A 20,998-nucleotide genomic window follows, 5' to 3' on the forward strand; every position below is an offset into this window, starting at 1 on the left:
ATAAAACAACATCATAAACTGCCAGTTCTACGGATATCCATGTTGATCCCACATCTGACTCCCCGTCAGTAGAGGATCCACAGAAAACAATAAAATCATTGACAGTTTCGACACACTCGAACCAGGAGGAGTCTACCCCAACATTCTCCCTGTTCTCTGAATGGGGTAACTATACACTGTAGTTAATACAGTCAGTAAAAGACAATCTATTGTTGGGAGCTTGATTATCTGGTGTCTGAAACCACAAGATTCAATATTTAGAGTCAACAAGATGAACAAGGAAACAGATCAGGGCCCAATACTCCAGCTGGATATTCACAGGAGAAAGTCTGTTATCTAACACCTCGAGTGGACAGAACAGAGAAAGATCCCAACTGTAAGAAATCCTCCAACTATTTGTGAATATCTTTCAAATGCTGACAGGTTTCAATTCACAGCTTCCATTATGCTGAATCAATGGAAGCTGAGAGAGCGGTTATCCTGGAACTATTAAAAAAACTAACTAGAGTACTCAGCATCTCAAAGGGACTGCAGAGTATTTCAAACTGTGTCGTCATGCTGTAGTTCGTGACCTTGATTTGCAGAGATAGAATTCGGACTGGATATTTTGGAATGTTGTAGAGACATTGATCTAACAATAGAATCGTGAAATAACAGCTCATGAGGAGACACATCATGTTAATGCCAGCTTATTTTCAAAGAATTATGCAATTATTCCCAATATTGTTCCCCTTCATAAAAACACGCATATTCCTCCTTTCAAATGATTGTTCAATTCTCTTTTTGAAAAATCTGAGTTAACAAAAAACAACATCGGAAGAGTTGCAGGAGCCTCTGCAGTATTCATGGACATTTTTAAAATTAACAAGTTTCCTTGACCCAATAACATGAAGAGTCAGGTGGGAATTTTCTCCCAAAAATTTTGGAAGAAAAACTATTCAATTATGTAGTTGATTTCGTACCATTTCAAGGATCATAGAACCCTACAGAGCAGAAGAAGCCCATTCAGCCCATCGAGTCTGCACTGACCGCAATCCCTCCCAGACCCTATCCCCATAACCCCATGCATTTGCCCGAGCTAGTCCCCCTGGCAATTTTTAGCATAGCCAATCCACCTAACCCGCACATCTTTGGATTGTGGGAGGAAACCCATGCAGATACGGGGAGAATGTACAGACTCCACACAGACCGTGACCCAAGCCAGGAATCGAACCCGGGTCCCAGGCGCTGTGAGACAGCAGTGCTAGCCACCCTGCCGCCCCTCAATGTTGGCCTTGGAAACAGGGCAGTGCTGACCCAGCAGAATGTCAGTTCTGGAATGTAAGTGGTCAGTTACCCTATTGACAGCAACAGAGCCACACCAGAAAGAGACCATTCAGGTACATTATGTGTGCAAATGGATTTATTCAGTTTCCCCTCCTATTAACGTACAAGCTTTAAAAGTTCAAAGGAATTGATCAACCATGAGTTCATTCTTATTGTCAAGTCCGTGTGTGTATGTGTGTGGATGGTAAATCATCAGTTCGTTACACCTGCTAACACTCCAAGGAGTTCATCTTCAGGTGTCGATGTTTGTTCTGCTATTAATTAAACTCAGGACAGAACTGTGGTGCCTGTTGACATTAGCTGCTGTATTAGTTATTTTCATTTTATACCTTGGTGCTTTGGCTTCAGTCGTAATTGAATCACAAAACATGGTTATTTTTTATGCAATAACATACTTCAATGGTGGTTACATTACCCAGCATTCACAGTGAATCAGAATATGATCTATCCTGACAACAGACTTTGAGCCGGCGTACTGGCGGGTTCCGAGCATGCGTACTGCAGATCCGAAGTGCATGCGCAGTGGATGTTGCTGCTGCAGCAACAAGGTGGTTATATCGGCTCCATGTTTCCCCCGCCATCTTGTCCGCGGAGCGGCTTCCGGTTCGCGCAAACCGCCCTTTCTGGGACAAGAAGCAGCACGATGGCCGAGGAATGCATAACTGCCAGCGGTGTCATGGATGTTAACACTGCACTTCAGGAAGTGCTTAAAACTGCATACATCCACGATGGCTTGTGTTGTGGTCTCCGGGAAGCTGTCAAGGTGCTGGACAAACGACAGGCTCATTTGTGTGTCCTGGCAGGCAATTGTGATGAGGCACAGTATGTTAAGTTGGTAGAAGCCCTCTGTGCTGAGCATCAGATCAACCTGATTAAGGTTGATGACAACAAGAAACTTGGTGAATGGGTAGGCCTGTGCAAAATAGACCGAGAAGGGAAACCTCGCAAGGTTGTAGGCTGCAGCTGTGTTGTTGTCAAGGATTATGGCAAAGACTCACAAGCCAAAGATGTCATTGACAACTATTTCCGAGGAAAGTGATACATTTCATAAATAAAAACAAAAACTAAAAAAAAAAGAAACGGCTTATTCTGGAGGGTAATGCAGGCGGTGGGGTGGATGGGGGGGGCTTCGTAAGCACCCAGTGGAGACAGGAGAACCCGAATAATAACTGCTCAGTGCCGCGTTCCTACCATTCGGGGCCGCGACCGCAGATGCCGAGTTGGAGGCTCCGAGTTGACGGAGACCATCTTTCTCGGGGAGATGGGCAATAGTGCGCATGCGCACTGCTCCCTGTCAGCAGGAGGAGAGAATGTTGTGAATTTCTATCCGGGACTGACAGGGATGGACTTTGGAAACTCCTTTTACAGGGAGTTAGAAGGGGAGGATTTACACACAGAAAACTCAAACCAAGAGAAATGTTTCTCGCTTAATTTCTATTCTTGACTGACAGTGATGATCTTTTTTTTACAGGAAATTTGATGACAAAATTTAAAGGGAAACTCAAACCAGACATCAGATCAAAACCTGACAGAGTCACTCCATTCATCAGAACCTGATTGTCAGTGTGTCTGTAGAAAAAGATTCAAGCATCTGTGTGACTGGAAATAGGGAACGATAATGTCATGGAAGGATTTGCAAAAAAAGGATGCAATTTTAAAAATTGAGTTGTTTAACCGGGAGCCTGTGTGGGTCAGTGTTTTAAAGTTTATTTATTAGTGTCACAAGTAGGCTTAGCTTACATTAACGCTACAATGAAATTGCTGTAAAATTCCCCTAGTTGCCACACTCCGGCGCTTGTTCGGGTCAATGCACCTAACCAGCAAGCCTTTCTGACTGGAAGGAAACCCATGCAGACATGGGGAGAATGTGCAGACTCCACACACACAGTCACCCAAGCCATGAATTGAACCCTGGTCCCAAGCACTATGAGGCAACAGTGCAGCCCCATGGTGAAGACATGGTGATGGGTAAGTGTGTGGGACTTGATGCAGAGGACAGGGGTTTACATACACCGAAGTTTTTCATGGGTTAAATGAGGGACGCTGACATAGAACATAGAACATTACAGCGCAGTATAGGCCCTTCGGCCCTCGATGTTGCGCCGACCAGTGAAACCAATCTAAATCCCATCTAACCTGCACTATTCCAATATCATCCATTTGTTTATCCAATGACCATTTAAATGACCTTAATGTTGGCGAGTCCACTACTGCTGCAGGCAGGGCATTCCACGCCCTTGCTACTCTCTGAGTGAAGAACCTATCTCTGACATCTGTCCTATATCTATCACCCCTCAATTTAAAGCTATGTCCCCTCACGCTAGCTGTCACCATCGGAGGAAAAAGGCTCTCACTATCCACCCTATCTAATCCTCTGATCATCTTGTATGCCTCTATTAAGTCACCTCTTAACCTTCTTCTCTCTAATGAAAACAACCTCAAGTCCCTTAGCCTTTCCTCATAAGACCTTCCCACCATACCAGGCAACATCCAAGCAAATCTCCCCTGCACCCTTTCCAATGCTTCCACATCCTTCTTATAATGCGGTGATCAGAACTGTACACAATACTCCAAGTGCGGCCGCACCAGAGTTTTGTACAGCTGCAACATGACATCATGGCCCCGAAACTCAATCCCTCTACCAATAAAAGCTAACACACCGTACGCCTTCTTAACAACCCTATCAACCTGGGTGCCAACTTTCAGGGATCTATGCACATGGACACAGAGATCTCTGTTCATCCACACTACCAAGTATCTTACCATTAACCCAGTACTCTGTAATCCTGTTACTCCTTTCAAAGTGAATCACCTCACACTTTTCCGCATTGAACTCCATTTGCCACCTCTCAGTTCAGCACTGCAGCTTATCTATGTCCCTCTGTAACCTGCAACAACCTTCCGCACTGTCCACAACTCCACCGACTTTAGTGTCATCCGCAAATTTACTAACCCATTCTTCTACGCCCTCATCCAGGTCATTTATGAAAATAACAAACAGCAGTGGCCCCAAAACAGATCCTTGCGGTACACCATTAGTAACTGACCTCCAGGATGAACATTTCCCATCAACCACCACCCTCTGTCTTCTTACAGCTAGCCATTGCCTGATCCAAACCACTAAATCACCCTCAATCCCATGCCTCTGTATATTCTGCAATAGCTTACCGTGGGGAACCTTATTAGACGCTTTACTGAAATCCATGTACACCACATCAACTGCTTTACCCTCATCCACCTCTTTGGTCACCTTCTCAAAGAACTCAATAAGGTTTGTGAGGCACGACCTACCCTTCACAAAACCGTGTTGACTATCCCTAATCAAATTATTCCTTTCTAGATGATTATAAATCCTATCTCTTATAATCCTTTCCAAAACTTTGCCCACAACAGAAGTAAAGCTCACTGGTCTATAATTACCAGGGTTGTCCCTACTCCCCTTCTTGAACAAGGGGACAACATTTGCGATCCTCCAGTCTTCTGGCACTATTCTTGTAGACAATGACGACACAAAGATCAAAGCCAAAGGCTCTGCAATCTCCTCCCTAGCCTCCCAGAGCATCCTGGGATAAATCCCATCTGGTCCAGGGGACTTATCTATTTTCACACTTTCCAGAATTGCAAACACCTCCTCCTTATGAACCTCAATCCTGTCTAGTCCAATAGCCTGTATCTCAGTATTCTCCTCGACAACATTGTCTTTTTCCTGCGTGAATACTGACGAAAAATATTCATTTAGCGCCTCTCCTATCTCTTCAGACTCCACGCACAACTTCCCACTACTGTCCTTGACTGGCCCTAATCTTACCCGAGTCATTCTTTTATTCGTGACATACTTATAGAAGGCTTTAGGGTTTTCCTTGATCCGACCTGCCAAAGACTTCTCCTGGCTCTTCTTAACTCCCTCTTTAGGTGCTTCATGGCTAACTTGTAACTCTCAAGCGCCCTAACTGAACCTTCACGTCTCATCTTTACATAAGTCTCCTCCTTCCTCTTCACAAGAGATTCAACTTTTTTAGTAAATCACAGTTCCCTCACTCGACCACTTCCTCCCTGCCTGACAGGTACATACTTATCAAGGACACCCAGTAGCTGTTCCTTGAACAAGCTCCACATTTCAATTGTGCCCATCCCCTGCAGTTTCCTTCCCCAACCGATGCATCCTAAATCTCGCCTAATCGCATCATAATTTCCATTCCCCCAGCTATAACTCTTGCCCTTCGGGATATACCTATTCCTTTCCATCGCTAAAGTAAACGTAACCGAATTGTGGTCACTGTTACCAAAGTGCTCCCCTACCACCAAATCTAACACCTGGTCTGGTTCATTGCCCAGTACCAAATCCAATGTGGCCTCACCTCTTGTTGGCCTATCTACATACCGTGTCAGGAAACCCTCCTGCACACATTGGACAAAAACTGACCCATCTAAAGTACTCGAACTATAGCTTTTCCAGTCAATATTTGCAAAGTTAAAGTCCCCCATAACAACTACCCTGTTACTTTCGCTCCTATCCAGAATCATCTTTGCAATCCTTTCCTCTACATCTCTGGAACGTTTCAGAGGCCTATAGAAAACCCCCAACAGGGTGACCTCTCCTTTCCTGTTTCTAACCTCAGCCCAAACTACCTCAGTAGACGAGTCCTCATCAAACGTCCTTTCTGTCACCGTAATACTGTCCTTGACTAACAATGCCGCACCTCCACCTCTTTTACCACCTTCCCTGCTCTTACTGAAACATCTAAACCCCGGAAACTGCAACAACCATTCCTGTCCCTGCTCTACCCATGTCTCCGAGATGACCACAACATCGAAGTCCCAGGTACCAACCCATGCTGCAAGTTCACCCACCTTATTCCAGATGCTCCTGGCATTGAAGTAGACACACTTCAAACCACCTTCCTGCCTGTCGGTACACTCCTGCGACGCTGAAACCTTATCCATGACCTCACTACTCTCAACCTCCTGTACACTGGAGCAACAATCCAGGTTCCCATCCCCCTGCTGAATTAGTTTAAACCCTCCCAAAGAACATTTGCAAATTTCCCTCCCAGGATATTGGTACCCCTCTGGCTCAGGTGTAGACCATCCCGTTTGTAGAGGTCCCACCTACCCAAGAATGAGCCCCAATTGTCCAGGTATCTGAAACCCTCCCTCCTGCACCATCCCTGTAGCTACGTGTTCACTGCTCTCTCTCCCTATTCCTCTCCTCGCTTGCACGTGGCACGGGTAACAAACCAGAGATAACAACTTTGTTTGTTCTAGCTCGAAGCTTCCACCCGAACTCCCTGAATTTCTGCCTTACATCCCCATCCCTTTTCCTGCCTATGTCTTGAGTGCCTATGTGAACCACAACTTGGGGCTGGTCCCCCTCCCCCTTAAGGATCCCGAAAACACGATCCGAGACATCATGGACCCTGGCACCTGGGAGGCAACACACCAACCGCAATATATATACACCAAAGTTTTTCATGGGTTAAATGAGGGACGCTGACAGTCAAGTCTAAAGAAAATAAAGGAATGAATGAAAGTTCCAGAAACCTCAGCTGAGACTGGGATTTAGTGAAACTCAAGTTGGTAATGAATAGATGAGGCTGTCCAGTCAAGTCAGGAGGGAATGCATGAAATTTTCAGAAACCACACTAAGGGCCAGGGTGAGCCATGTTAGTGGGATATGTTATCTACAGGAGGGGCGGAAGGTAATTTATTCCACATTGTTTTCTCATCTCACATCTGTCTGTGACCAGAACGATGTTTTTGATTTGCTTCGTCCTTTATAAGCAGTGGCATACTACTCAATACTTCAAGGCTTACTCCTGCTCGTAATTCATATATCCGTATGTATCATAGAATCATAGAAGCCCTACAGTACAGAAAGAGGCCATTCGGCCCATCGAGTCGGCACCGATCACAATCCCACCCAGGCACTACCCCCATATCCCTACATATTTACCCGCTAATCCCTCTAACCTACGCATCTCAGGACACTAAGGGGCAATTTTAGCATGGCCAATCAACCTAGCCCGCACATCTTTGGACTGTGGGAGGAAACCGGAGCACCCGGAGGAAACCCATGCAGACACGAGGAGAATGTGCAAACTCCACACTGACAGTGACCCAAGCCGGGAATCGAACCCAGGTCCCTGGAGCTGTGAAGCAGCAGTGCTAACCACTGTGCTACCGTGCCGCCCAATGTGTGTTCACTAATATCCTTTAGGGAAGGAAATGGATAAGATGGCTATAGAGGGATATGGGCCAAACGCGGGCAATTGGTACTAGCTTAGGGGGTTTAAAAAAAGAGGCGGCATGGACAAGTTGGGCCGAAGGGCCTGTTTCCATGCTGTGAACCTCTATGACTCTAAGTGAGAATTAACTTTAGTTTACTCACAGACACTCCAAATGTGGTAACTCAATGTTCTGCCATTTGATTTGAGTTATTCTTGTCTCACAAAGTTTATTTATTCGTCACAAGTAGGCTGACATTCAGACTGCGATGAAGGTCCTGTGAAAATCCCCTCGTCGCCACACTCTGGCACCTGTTCAGAGGGAGAATTCTAGCATGGCCAATTAACCTCACCTGCACATCTTTGGAGTGTGGGAGAAAACCGGATAACCCAGAAGAAACCCACGCAGACACAGGGAGAACATGCAAACTCCACACAGACAGTGACCCAAGCCGGGAATCGAATCCAGGTCCTTCGTGCTATGAGGCAGCAGTGCTAACCACTGTGCCAACATGCATTAGTATGAAGTGAAAAGTATTGTTTCTTGCATACCATAGATAGAGGAAGAAAGGAGAGAGTGCAGAATGTTGTGTTACAGTCAGAGCTAGGGTGTAGAGAAAGATCAACTTAATGAAAGGAGGTCCATTCAAAAGTTTGATGGCAGCAGGGAAGAAGCTGTTTTTGAGTCGATTGGTACGGGACCTCAGAGTTTTATATCTTTTTCCTGACAGAAGAAGTTGGAAGAGAGAATGTCCGGGGTGTGTGGGGTCATTGATTATACTGGCTGCTTTTCTGAGGTCGCGGTAAGTGTAGACAGAGTCAATGGGTGGGAGGCTGGTTTGCGTGATGGACTAGGCTTCGGTCATGACCCATTGTAGTTTCTTGCAGTCTTAGACAGAGCAGGAGCCACGCCAAGCTGTGATACAACCAGAAAGAATGCTTTCTATGGTGTATCTATAAAAGTTGGTGAAAGTCGTAGCGGACATGCCAAATTTTCTTAGCCTCCTGAGAAAGTAGAGGCGTTGGTGGGCTTTCTTAGTTGTAGCATTGGCATGGAGGGACCAGGACAGGTTGTTGGTATCTGGTCGCCTAGAAACTCGAAGCACTCGACCATTTCCACTTCATCCCTGTTGATGTGGATAGGGGCATGCCCCCCACTACGCTTCCTGAAGGCGATGACTTTCTCCTTCATTTTGTTGACATTGAGGGAGAGATTATTGTCACCGCACCAGTTCACCAGATTCTCTATCTCATTCCTGTTCTCTGTCTCATCATTGTTTGAGATCCGACCCACTACAGTGTTGTCATCAGCAATCATGAAAATCAAGTTGGAGAGGAATTTGGCCACACAGTCATAGGTATAATGAGTTTAGTAACGGGTTGAGGACACAGCCTTGTTGGGCACCGGTGTTGAGGATGATTGTGGAGGAGGTGTTGTTGCCTATTCTTACTGATTGCAGTCTGTGTGTTAGGAACTCTTGGACCCAGTCGTAGAGAGAGGAGCTAAGCCCCAGGCCACGGAATTTGGAGATGCATTTCATAGGAATAATGGTGTTGAAGGCTGAGCTGTCGTCAATAAATAGGAGTCTGAAATAGGTGCTTTGTTATCCAGAGCCAGGGAGATGGTGTCTGCTGTGGACCTGTTGCGGCGGTAGTGAACTGTAGTGGATCCAGGCAGTCTGGGAGGCCGGACTGATTCGTGCCATGACTAACCTTTCGAAGCACTTCATAATGATGGATGCATTAATAGATAGAAGATGGACAGAGAAAGGAAAGATTTACAGTGCAGAGATCACGGAGAACTATTGTGTTTCACATGATCCAGAATCAAAATGTCGCTCTGGGAGAATGAGGTGTGAGTTTCTTTGTGTCTCCCAGATTGCTCCATTTGTTCAGGGGTCAGAGACACTCATAGATTCAGCTATTTCTCCCATTTTAATAATTTTAGAAATAGCTATGAGGACATCAATACATGTTTTCAAAGAAGTTTGCAGTGTGAGGTCCCAGCCCCCTCACCGATGGAAACTCATTCTTGGAGATCGCACAGGTGTGTGGTTGGAAAGGCATTGAGGGGGTGAGACCCAGGGTAATGTTCTGGGAACCGAGGTTCAAATCCTGCCACGGCAGGTGGTGGAATTTACATTTAATAAAAGTTTGAATTTGAAAAGGTAATGATGAGCAAAAAACCATTATTGATTATCATAAAAGCCCATTAGGTTCACTAATGCTTTAAACCGACAACACAAAGGTTGGTGGGATTGTGGATAGTCTGGAGGGATGTCAGAAGTTACAGAGGGACATAGATAGGATGCAAGACTGGGCGGAGAAGTGGCAGATGGACTTCAACCCAGATAAATGCGTCGTGGTCCAGTTTGGCAGGTCAAATGGGATGAAGGAGTGCAATATAAAGGAAAAGACTCTTAGTACTGTAGAGGATCAGAAGGACCTTGGGGTCCGGGTCCATAGGACTCTAAAATCGGCCCCGCAGGTGGAGGAGGTGGTTAAGAAGGCGTATGGTGTGCTGGCCTTTATCAATCGAGGGATTGAGTTTAGGAGTCCGGGGATAATGATGCAGCTATATAAGACACTCGTCAGACCCCACTTGGAGTACTGTGCTCAGTTCTGGTCGCCTCATTACAGGAAGGATGTGGAAAAGATTGAAATGGTGCAGAGGAGATTTACAAGGATGTTGCCTGGATTGAGTGGCATGCCTTATGAGGATAGGCTGAGGGAGCTCAGTCTTTTCTCCTTGGAGAGACGTAGGATGAGAGGAGACCTGATAGAGGTATATGAGATGTTGAGAGGCATAGATCGGGTGGACTCTCAGAGGCTTTTTCCCAGGGTGGAAATGGCTGCTACGAGAGGACACAGGTTTAAGGTGCTGGGGGGTAGATACAGGGGAAATGTTCGGGGGAAGTTTTTCACACAGGGTGGTGGGCGAGTGGAATCGACTGCCGTCAGTGGTGGTGGAGGCAAACTCAATAGCGTCTTTTAAGAGACTCCTGGATGAGTACATGGGACTTAATAGGATGGAGGGTTATAGGTAGGCCTAAAAGGTAGGGATATGTTTGGCACAACTTGTGGGGCTGAAGGGCCTGTTTTGTGCTGTAGTTTTTCTATGTTTCTTAAACATCGGTGTGACTGGAAAAGCACTGAGACACACACACACACACACACACACACACACCCAAGTGGTCGGCTTCCAGTGCACTGTGTGGAAAGAGCTTTAACCAGTGACACAGCCTGAAAATACATCACAGCATTCACAGCGGGGAGAGACTGTACCCGTGTTCTGTGTGAGATTTAACTGATTGTTTAACCTGGAGAATCACAAGGACACCCGCACCATGGAGAAACCGTGGAAATGTGGAGACTGTGGGAAAGGATTTAGATACCAATCTCAGCTGGAAATTCATCGACGGAGTCACACCGGAGAAAGGCCATTCACCTGCTCTCGGTGTGGGAAGGGATTCAGTGAATCTTCCACTCTGGTGAGGCACCAGCGAGTTCACACTGGGGAGAGACCATTCACCTGCTGTGTGTGTGGGAAGGGATTCACTCAGTTACCCAATTTGCTGACCCAGAATGTCATTCACATCAATGAGAGACCCTTTAAATGCTCTGACTGTGGAAGTGGCTTCAAAAGCTCTGGAGAACTAATGTCCCATCAGCGCTTTCCCTCTGAGGAGAGACTGTTCAGTTGCTCTCACTGCTCAAAGAGATTTAGAATATCATCAACGCTGTTGAAACACCAGCGAGTTCACACAAAGGAGAGGCCATTCACATGTTCCACGTGTGGGAAAGGATTCACTCAGTTATCCAGCCTACGGAGACACCAGCGAGCTCACAAGTCATAGAATCATAGAATCTCGACAGTGCAGAAGGAGGCCATTCAGCCCATTGAGCCTGCTGCAACAATGACTGCACCCAGGCCCGATCCCCATAACTCCACATGTTTACCCTGCTAATCCCCCTGACACTAAGGGACATTTAGTATGGCCAATCAACCTAACCTGTACATCTTTGGACTGTGGGAGGAAACTGGAGCACCCGGAGGAAACCCACAAGTCATTCCAGGGTTTGGATTCTGCTGTTATTGATGCTGTTAATCACATCCAAGACTGAACCATGTTCATTCTGACAGTGGTGAAGTGGGAGGGTCAGAGGGTTTCTGAGTGCTGGGACTAGCTGGTCTCATGACTTTGCTGCCAGTGGGCTGATGCTCTTTGGGACTTGTTCCGAGTATTTACTTTCATGTTTTATATGGATCACAGAATGAAATAGTGTTTGGAATGTAAAAGATATTTAATTCAAAACTGTTTGGAACTCCCAAAATCATGTCAGGTTGTCATGGAGATGGACTGTGGAGGTGTGAAAGTTCTTAATTTCTCTGGCTGTTTCTCAGAGAAGGAAACTGCAAAGTTATGAGTCTAAATTAGTGCAATCGAGTGGGAAACTACATAAAAAGATATGAGCTAGAAAATTAAGGGCTAATGTTTAAGAATTGCAGTACTGTAGTAGTATTGTCACTGGATTTGTAATCCAGTGACCCACATTAATGCACAGAGGTCACGGATTCAAATCTCACCACAGTAGATCAATCAATAAGAATAAAGAAGTATAAGAAGGGATTCCCTGAGCACCTATTGCATTGACTGGTGCCTTGGCATCTGGGGCAGAGCAGGGAGCGTTTCCGTGGAGATGCTGCTTCTACCCAGAGTGTAATGGTAATGCTGCTGCACTTTGATACTACTAGGAAAAGCCTGGGAACTACAGGCCGGTGAGCCTCACATCTGTGGTGGGTAGGTTGTTGGAAGGTATTTTGAGAGACAGGATCTACTGGCATTTAAAGACGCAAGGACTGATTAGGGACAGTCAGCATGGCTTTGTGAGTGGAAAATCATGTCTCACAAATTTGATTGAGTTTTTTGAAGGGGTAACCAAGAAGGTAGATGAGGGCAGTGCAGTTGCTGTTGTCTATATGGACTTTAGCAAGGCCTTTGACAAGGTACCACATGGTAAGTTGTTGTATAAGGTTAAATCTCGCGGGATACAGGGTGAAGTAGCGAAATGGATACAAAATTGGCTCCTTGACAGAAGCCAGAGGGTGGTTGTAGAGGGTTGTTTTTCAAACTGGAGACCTGTGACCGGCGGTGTGCCTCAGGGATCGGTGCTGGGTCCACTGTTATTTGTCATTTATATTAATGATTTGGATGAGAATATAAGAGGCATGGTTAGAAAGTTTGCAGATGACACCAAGATTGGTGGCATAGTGGACAGTGAAGAAGGTTATCTTGGCTTGCAACGGGATCTTGATCGATTGGGCCAGTGGGCTGACAAATGGCAGATGCAGTTTAATTTGGATAAATGCGAGGTGATGCATTTTGGTAGATTGAACCAGGGCAGGACTTACTCAGTTAATGGTAGGGCGTTGGGGAGAGTTACAGAACAAAGAGATCTAGGGGTACAGGTTCATAGCTCCTTGAAAGTGGAGTCACAGGTGGACAGAGTGGTGAAGAAGGCATTCAGCATGCTTGGTTTCATTGGTCACAACACTGAATACAGGAGTTGGAATGTCTTGTTGAAGTTGTAGAAGACACTGGTAAGGCCACACTTGGAATACTGTGTGCAATTCTGGTCACCCTATTATAGAAAGGATATTATTAAACTAGAAAGAGTGACATAAAGATTTACTAGGATGCTACCCGGACTTGATGGTTTGAGTTATAAGGAGAGGCTGGATAGACTGGGACTTTTTTCTCTGGAGCATAAAAGGCTGAAAGGTGATCTTATAGAGGTCTATAAAATAATGAGGGGCATAGATCAACTTGATAGTCAATATATTTTCCCAAAGGTAGGGAAGTCTAAACTAGAGGGCATAAGTTTAAGGTGAGAGGGGAGAGATAGAAAAGTGTCCAGAGGGGCAATCGTTTCACACAGAGGGTGGTGAGTGTCTGGAACAAGCTGCCAGAGATAGTAGTAGAGGCGGTACAATTTTGTTCTTTAAAAAGCATTTAGACAGTTACATGGGTAAGATGGGTATAGAGGGATATGGGCCAAATGCAGGCAATTGGGATGAGCTTACGAGTTTTAAAAAAAGGGCGCTTGGACAAGTTAGGCCAAAGGGCCTGTTTCCATGCTGTAAACCTCTCTGACTCTATGACTACTGCTCAGACATTAGCCTGTGTCAGCTCTTATTGATACTAAATAAAATCTAACCACTGTCACCAATAAGGGTTATCACTGGGAATCATTTTAGAGTTTGGGAAAAGGGGAGAAAGGGTTAATTGACTCTCTGAATCCCATTTTCTAACATCGCTGTGTCAAAAATAAAATCCCATCTCCCCCTCTGGCTCCTTTGCCAATTACTTCAGAGGGACTCACTTTCTGTTAAAGAGCCTGCCAACCCCTCTCACCCACTTTCCCTAAAGTGCATCAATCTCATCAGGAAAAGTCCAGAACAATCAAATATTTTTACTGATAAAAGTTTATTAATGAAACAGAACATGGTTAAAACAAACAGAAAATGACTTGAGGATCAAAGATAACCAGAGTAAAAGGATGTTCACAATGTTCTGGACCCAAATAGTTTATTTTCAGTTCCTTTGTACCCTGTTCCCGTGACTCCCTGCTTTGGACACAAGGACACTGAACCCCGGGGGTTACACCACCATCATTTGACAGGGTTGTGAAGAAGGCGTACAGTGTGGTAGCTTTTATCGGTAGAGGGATTGAGTTTCGGAGCCATGATGTCATGTTGCAGCTGTACAAAACTCTGGTGCAGCTGCACTTGGAGTATTGCGTATAGTTCTGGTTGCCACATTATAGGAAGGATGTGGAAGCATTGGAAAGGGTGCAGAGGAGATTTACCAGGATGTTGCCTGGTATGGTGGGAAGTTCTTATGAGGAAAGGCTGAGTGACTTGAGGCTGTTTTCATTAGAGAGAAGGTTAAGAGATGACTTAATAGAGGCATACAAGATGATCAGAGGATTAGATAGGGTGGACAGTGTAAGCCTTTTTCCTCGGATGGTGATGGTTAGCACGAGGGGACGTAGCTTTAAACTGAGGGGTGAGAGATATAGATCAGATGTCAGAGGTAGGTTCTTTACTCAGAGAGTAGTAAGGGCATGGAACGCCCTGCCTGCAACAGTAGTGGACTCGTCAACATTAAGGACTTTTAAAGGGTCATCGGATAAACATATGGATGATATTGGAATAGTGTAGGTTAGATGGGCTTTAGATTGGTTCCACTGGTCGGCGCAACATCGAGGGCCGAAGGGCCTGTACTGCGCTGTAATGTTCTATGTTCTATCAGCACCGGTCATCCCATCGGGTCAGCCCCGATTGGTTGGAGGCCCAATTCCTAGTCAGTCCTCCAGCACCTTCCTGTCTCTATTAGTCCAACGCCCATTCCATTTTCTGCACCACAGGATTATAACCTCTTGTGTCACACCGTTCTCAATTCTCTGTCAAAATCTAAACACAACATATACAAAATTATTGTTTTAAAAGCACAGCAAATCATTGTGATTTGGAATTCACTGTCTGAAAACCTGCTGGAAGCAAATTCAACCAAATCTTTCAAAAGGAAACTGGACAGATTCTTGAAAGGAAAAGAAAATTGCAGGGCAATGGGATTAAGTGAATAGCTCTTCACAGAGCTAGCATCAGCATGATGGGCCGAATGGCCTCCTTCTGTGCTCTATCTGCCTTGTGTGCATTTAAAGGGAGAGTAATTATCTTCGATTGTGGTGATGTATTAAAGAAAGCAGTGTCTCCTCTGTGTGTTTAGTTTAACACTTAAATCTCCTCAACATTTTCTGAAGTGGCAGATGGAATTCAATACAGAGAAGTGTGAGGGGATGGGACAGAGATACTCCAGTTCTGCGTCCAGTTCTGGGTCACCACACTTTAGGAAGGATGTGAGGCTCCTTGAGAGGGTGTCAAGAAGATTTTCCAGAACGGTTCCAGGCATGAGGGATTTTAACAACAAGGTTTGGTTGGAGAAGCTGGGCTTGTTCTCCTTGGGGCAAAGGAGTGAGAGGGCATGGGATCCAAGGGGCTGCTGCCCGGTGGATCCAGAACTGGCTTGCCCAAAGGAGACAGAGAGTGGGTATAGATGGGTCTTTTTCGAAATGGAGGTCGGTCACCAGTGGTGTGCCCCAGGGATCTGTTCTGGGACCCTTGCTGTTTGTCATTTTCATAAATGACCTGGATGAGGAAGCGGAGGGATGAGGAAGCGGAGGGATGGGTTGGCAAGTTTGCCGACGACACGAAGGTTGGTGGGGTTGTGGATAGTCTGGAGGGATGTCAGAAGTTACAGAGGGACATAGATAGGATGCAAGACTGGGCAGACAAGTGGCAGATAGACTTCAACCCAGATAAATGGTAGGTCAAATGGGATGAAGGAGTACAATATAAAGGGAAAGACTCTTAGTACTGTCGAGGATCAGAAGGACCTTGGGGTCCGCGTCCATAGGACTCTAAAATCGGCCCCGCAAGTGGAGGAGGTGGTTAAGAAGGCGTATGGTGTGCTGGCCTTTATCAATCGAGGGATTGAGTTTAGGAGTCCGGGGATAATGATGCAGCGATACAAGACCCTCGTCAGACCCCACTTGGAGTACTGTGCTCAGTTCTGGTCGCCTCATTACAGGAAGGATGCGGAAAAGATTGAAAGGGTGCAGAGGATATTTACAAGGATGTTGCCTGGATTGAGTGGCATGCCTTATGAGGATAGGCTGAGGGAGCTCGGTCTTTTCTCCTTGGAGAGACGTAGGATGAGAGGAGACCTAATAGAGGTGTATAAGATGTTGAGAGGCATAGATCGGGTGGACTCTCGGAGGCTTTTTCCCAGGGTGGAAATGGCTGCTACGAGAGGACACAGGTTTAAGGTGCTGGGGGGTAGGTACAGGGGAAATGTTAGGGGGAAGTTTTTCACACAGAGGGTGGTGGGTGAGTGGAATCGGCTGCCGTCAGTGGTGGTGGAGGCAAACTCAATAGGGTCTTTTAAGAGACTCCTGGATGAGTACATGGGACTTAATAGGATGGAGGGTTATAGGTAGGCCTAAAAGGTAGGGATATATTCGGCACAACTTGTGGGCCAAAGGGCCTGTTTGTGCTGTAGTTTTTCTATGTTTCTATGAGGTTGAGGGGAGATTTGACAGAAGTGGACAAGATTCTGACTGGTTTAGATAAGATGGAAAAAGAAAAGCTGTTCCCATTAGCTGACGGGACAAGGACAAGGGGTCACAGATTTAAGGTTTTGGTTGAGAGAGGCAGGAGAGGATGTGAGGAAGAATATTTTTCCACAGCTAGTGGGAATAACCTTGAAAAGGGTAGAGGAAGCAGAGACAATAAACAATTTGAACAGGAACTTTAATGGGCACTTGGATGAATTTGATGAATTAAAGGGATGGAATTGGGCAATGGGATTCGTTGGATTCCTCTGCAGAGAGGTGACACTGAATCGATGGGCTGAATGGCCTCCTTCTCTGTACGAATCACTCCATGATCAAAACTGAACAATTCCAGTTTGTCCAATCTCTCTGAAGTCCCTCATCCCTGGTGCCATTCTCCTCAATCTGAGTGTATTTGACTGAACTCCTGCTGTTGTGTCCTGTATTGTTCCAGCTCTGACAGGCACACTCCATTCAATGGTTGGTGTTATTAACCCTTCAGGGTCACTTTGAGTTCTTAGTCCTTCCTGTTGAGAATGTTGAATTTGTGTCTCTGCAGATAGTTTTGCTGCCTCTGTCCTGTCCATCGCTGGGTGGGTACTTCAGTATTTCTACTTAAATCAGTTCTTTGTTTAACTGGATTACAAATAGGTGAGGAGGTTTTACTCACAGGGATAATCTCTGAACTGTGGCCCACTTTCCCAGGTTGTGGAAACACGATACTGCCCGCTCTGTCATTACCCAATATGAAATCTACATTACTAATGGGTAATTGGGGTTATTTTGACCTGTCAGAATTTTGTTAAGACCCCATGACTGTGAGATCCTCAGCTCCAGCCTGAGCCTCACTGCTAGGCATTTCCCCAGCCTGCTCCCGCAGCTTCACCTCAGCTCCTTCCAAGCTCACTGCTTCCTGCCACAAGGATAACTGCCTCTCACTCTGAGGTTCACTGGAGATTTCTCCCTCTGGCTTTGAGCCAGGTAAATCAACCCGCATTCTTCCCCCCTCACCAACTGCGAAAGAGAGACCGACTACACAAGACCAAATCTGTAACTGCCTTCAGTGAGAAACAGCCAGATACATTCAACAAATGAAATCTCTGATGGCCACAGCCCATCACTATGGCAACTTAGCCTGCAGATTCCACATTAAAATGTAAACTAAATGTCTTTTACCCTCTAAACAACCCTTTGATTCTGTGATCCATGTGAAATATATAGGTTTTCACAACCAACACTCAAAGAGCATCAACTGGAGGCAAGTTGTGAGACCGCACAGTCCAGCAGAAAGAAACACTCCAATCCTCCCACTCCACTGTCAGAATGAACATGGCTCAGTCCTGGATGTGATTAACTGCAGCAATAACAGCAAAATCCAATCCCTGTCATCACTTGTGAGCTCGTTGGTGTTTCAGCAGCTGGGATGACTGAGTGAATCCCTTCCCACACATACAGCAGGTGAACGGTCTCTCCCCGGTGTGAACTCGTTGGTGCACCCGCAGGTTGGATGATGTTCTAAATCTTTTTGTGCAGTGAGAGCAGCTGAATGGTCTCTCCTCAGTGTGAATGCGCTGGTGGACCCTAAGTACCTGAGAGCTTTTGAATCCGCTCCCACAGTCAGACCATTTAAACGGTCTCTCCGGGGTGTGAGCAAGATTGTGACTCAGCAGGTTGGGTAACTGAGCGAATCCCTTCCCACACACAGAGCAGGTGAACGGTCTCTCCCCAGTGTGACTGCGTCGATGAATTTCCAGGTGAGATGGGAATATGAATCCCTTCCCACAGTCCCCACATTTCCACGGTTTCTCCATGGTGCTGGTGTCCTTGTGACTCTCCAGGTTAGACCATCAATTAAGTCTGACACAGAACGCAGCAATGATGTTCTCCCTGCTGAGATGCTTTTTTCAGTTGTGTCACTGGTTAAAGCTCTTTCTTCAGTCTGTGCACTGGAACACTCTCAGTCAGGTGTGTGTGTATCGGTGCTTTTCCAGTCACACTGATGTTCAAAACCTTCTGAAGCAGACAGGACAGAGAAACATTTCTCCTTCTAGATTCAAAGGCCAATAGCATTCAGGTCCCAATGAATAGAGTGACATTTAGTTTGAGATTTCTGTCTGTAAATCCTCACCTTCTCATATCCTGCAAAAAGAATTTACAAAATTCATCAGTGTCAGTACAGGATAGAAATTCAGAACAGACAATTCCAGTTTCTATGGAACATTCTTTCCTCTCTCATTACCCAAAGGCTGTAAATCTCCATCCCACACACTCTCCCTCCATTCTCACTCTGCTGTATCTAATATTCACCCTCCCAATTCTCCTGAAGGTGCTGATTGAGGCTGATTGACAGATCCATGCTCACTGCTTCCTGTCCTGGACACAGAGAGCTGGAAATCTCCATGCAGGCTGCCAGACAGATATCTAAATTACTGGACTAAAAATGTGTGGAATATACCGACTGGATTCACTTCCTTTCCCTTCAGTTGCTGCAAGTCCCCAATTTCCCCCAGAATGAGAAAAGAAATGGAAAGGGGGAAACATTGATTTCCTCCCAGATGTTGTCCAGAGGAGGAAGTTTCACTCTGAAGCTCATTGGACAACTTCCGCATTGTGATGTCACAATGGAGCTTTGCCTGAATCAGCCAATAGGAATCACTCTGCTCCGCGGTGACGTCTCCGGGTTCCAATGCGCAGGCCCGGGCGGGCGGACCCGGGAGCCCCGCCCCCACCCATTGTTCCCCTCCCCCTACACCACATCGAGCCAAGGTTTCCAGGCAACTGGCTGACGGCTCCGGCCAGAGCGACAAGCCGTTCGGTGATCTCCCCCTCCCACTGGCCCAGGACTGCGCATGTCCAAAGGAGAGGAGCAACTGCCCATGTGCGGGGTGCGCCTAACCTCCTGACCTTCTTGCTGAGGTGTTGACCAATGGGAAGAGTTGGAGGACCGGAAGGACCCTGGTCCTCCAGCCAATCAGAACGTGGGCTTTGTGTGAATGAAGATTGAGCTTCAGACAGACTGAAACTTCCTCCTGTCTCTGTAAGTAAAACACTTTATTTTCTCATTCTTTCCATTTCTTTTCTCATTCTGGGTAAATTGGGAACTTCAAATTTTTAAAGTTTATTTATTAGTTACAAGTAAGGCTTACATTAACACTGCAATGAAGTTATTGTGAAATTCCCCTAGTCGCCACACTCTGGCGCCTGTTCGGGTCAATGACCTAACCAGCACATCTTTGGACTGTGGGAGAAATCTGGAACACCCGGAGGAAACCCATGCAAACACAGGGAGAACGTGCAGACTCCACACAGACAGTGGCCCAAGCCGCGAATCGAACTCGGGTCCCTTGCGCTGTGAGACAGCAGTGCTAACCACTGTACCACCGTGCCCACTTACAGCAACTGAAGGGAAAGGGAGTGAATTCAGGGAGGTTGCAGACTCTGGAAAGGTTGGCCCAGGTCTCTCTCTCTCTGAAAGACATTGACATCCTTTGCTCCCTCAGCTTGACACATTTATTTGTCTGGCTAAAAGGATGGTCTCTTTCCTAATGTTCACAATTAAAGGGCATCTTTCCCCAGTAGATGGCTGACATTTAAGTGGAAAGTAAATTAATATAGGACGAGATATATCTAGTGTTGTTATATGGTACAGATTAGATATATTATTTGTGGTCCTGTAACAAATACATTTATTATTTCTAGTCTTGTAATATAATGCTGTTGCTGTTATGTATTTCCAGTCATAGAGCCATTACAGCACAGAAGGAATCCATTTGGTAACTCGAGTCCATGCCGACTCTCTGTAGAACAATCCAGTCCCATTCCCCTCTATATTCCGTTCCCCTGCAAATTTATTTCCTTCAAGTACCCATCCAGATTCATTTTTAAATAGAATCCATAGACTTGTAATATGGAACTGTAGCTACGTTATATATTTTCGACTTCCCTCAGAAGGTTGTTAGTCTTTTGGATTTTTCTTTCACAGGGACCAGAAGAGGCTGAGAATCATTGAATATATTCCAGGATGAGTTAGCCAGATTTGTGATTGACAAGGGTGTCAAGGGTTATGGGCGACAGGTAGAAAGATGGAGAGAAAGTTAAAATGAGGAGGGATTTCTTCACTCAAGGATGTTGGGAAGCTTTGGAATTCTCAACTCCTGAGGACAGTGGAGCCTCAGTCATCAACTATTTTCAAGAGAGAGATTGATTGGTTTCTAGATATTGAAGATATCAAGGGATATGGGTTTAGTGTGGGGAGAATGATGCTGAGGTAG

General features: G+C 45.8%; 3 protein-coding genes across 3 annotated transcripts in view; 2 read left to right on the forward strand and 1 right to left on the reverse strand.

The window, feature by feature from the left end:
• LOC144482904 (uncharacterized) overlaps positions 1-20,998 on the reverse strand; it is an 88,365-nt gene that overhangs the window by 34,296 nt on the left and 33,071 nt on the right. The window lies entirely within an intron of this gene.
• LOC144482874 (uncharacterized) overlaps positions 1-20,998 on the forward strand; it is a 51,898-nt gene that overhangs the window by 15,640 nt on the left and 15,260 nt on the right. The window lies entirely within an intron of this gene.
• LOC144482921 (small ribosomal subunit protein eS12) lies at positions 1,907-2,406 on the forward strand. The gene has a single exon (XM_078201781.1). The coding sequence runs from the start codon at positions 1,970-1,972 to the stop codon at positions 2,363-2,365; it is 396 nt and encodes a 131-aa protein (XP_078057907.1). The 5' UTR covers positions 1,907-1,969; the 3' UTR covers positions 2,366-2,406.

The sequence above is a fragment of the Mustelus asterias genome, unplaced genomic scaffold, assembly GCF_964213995.1.
Source record: "Mustelus asterias unplaced genomic scaffold, sMusAst1.hap1.1 HAP1_SCAFFOLD_43, whole genome shotgun sequence".
NCBI classification, from domain to species: Eukaryota; Metazoa; Chordata; class Chondrichthyes; order Carcharhiniformes; family Triakidae; genus Mustelus; species Mustelus asterias.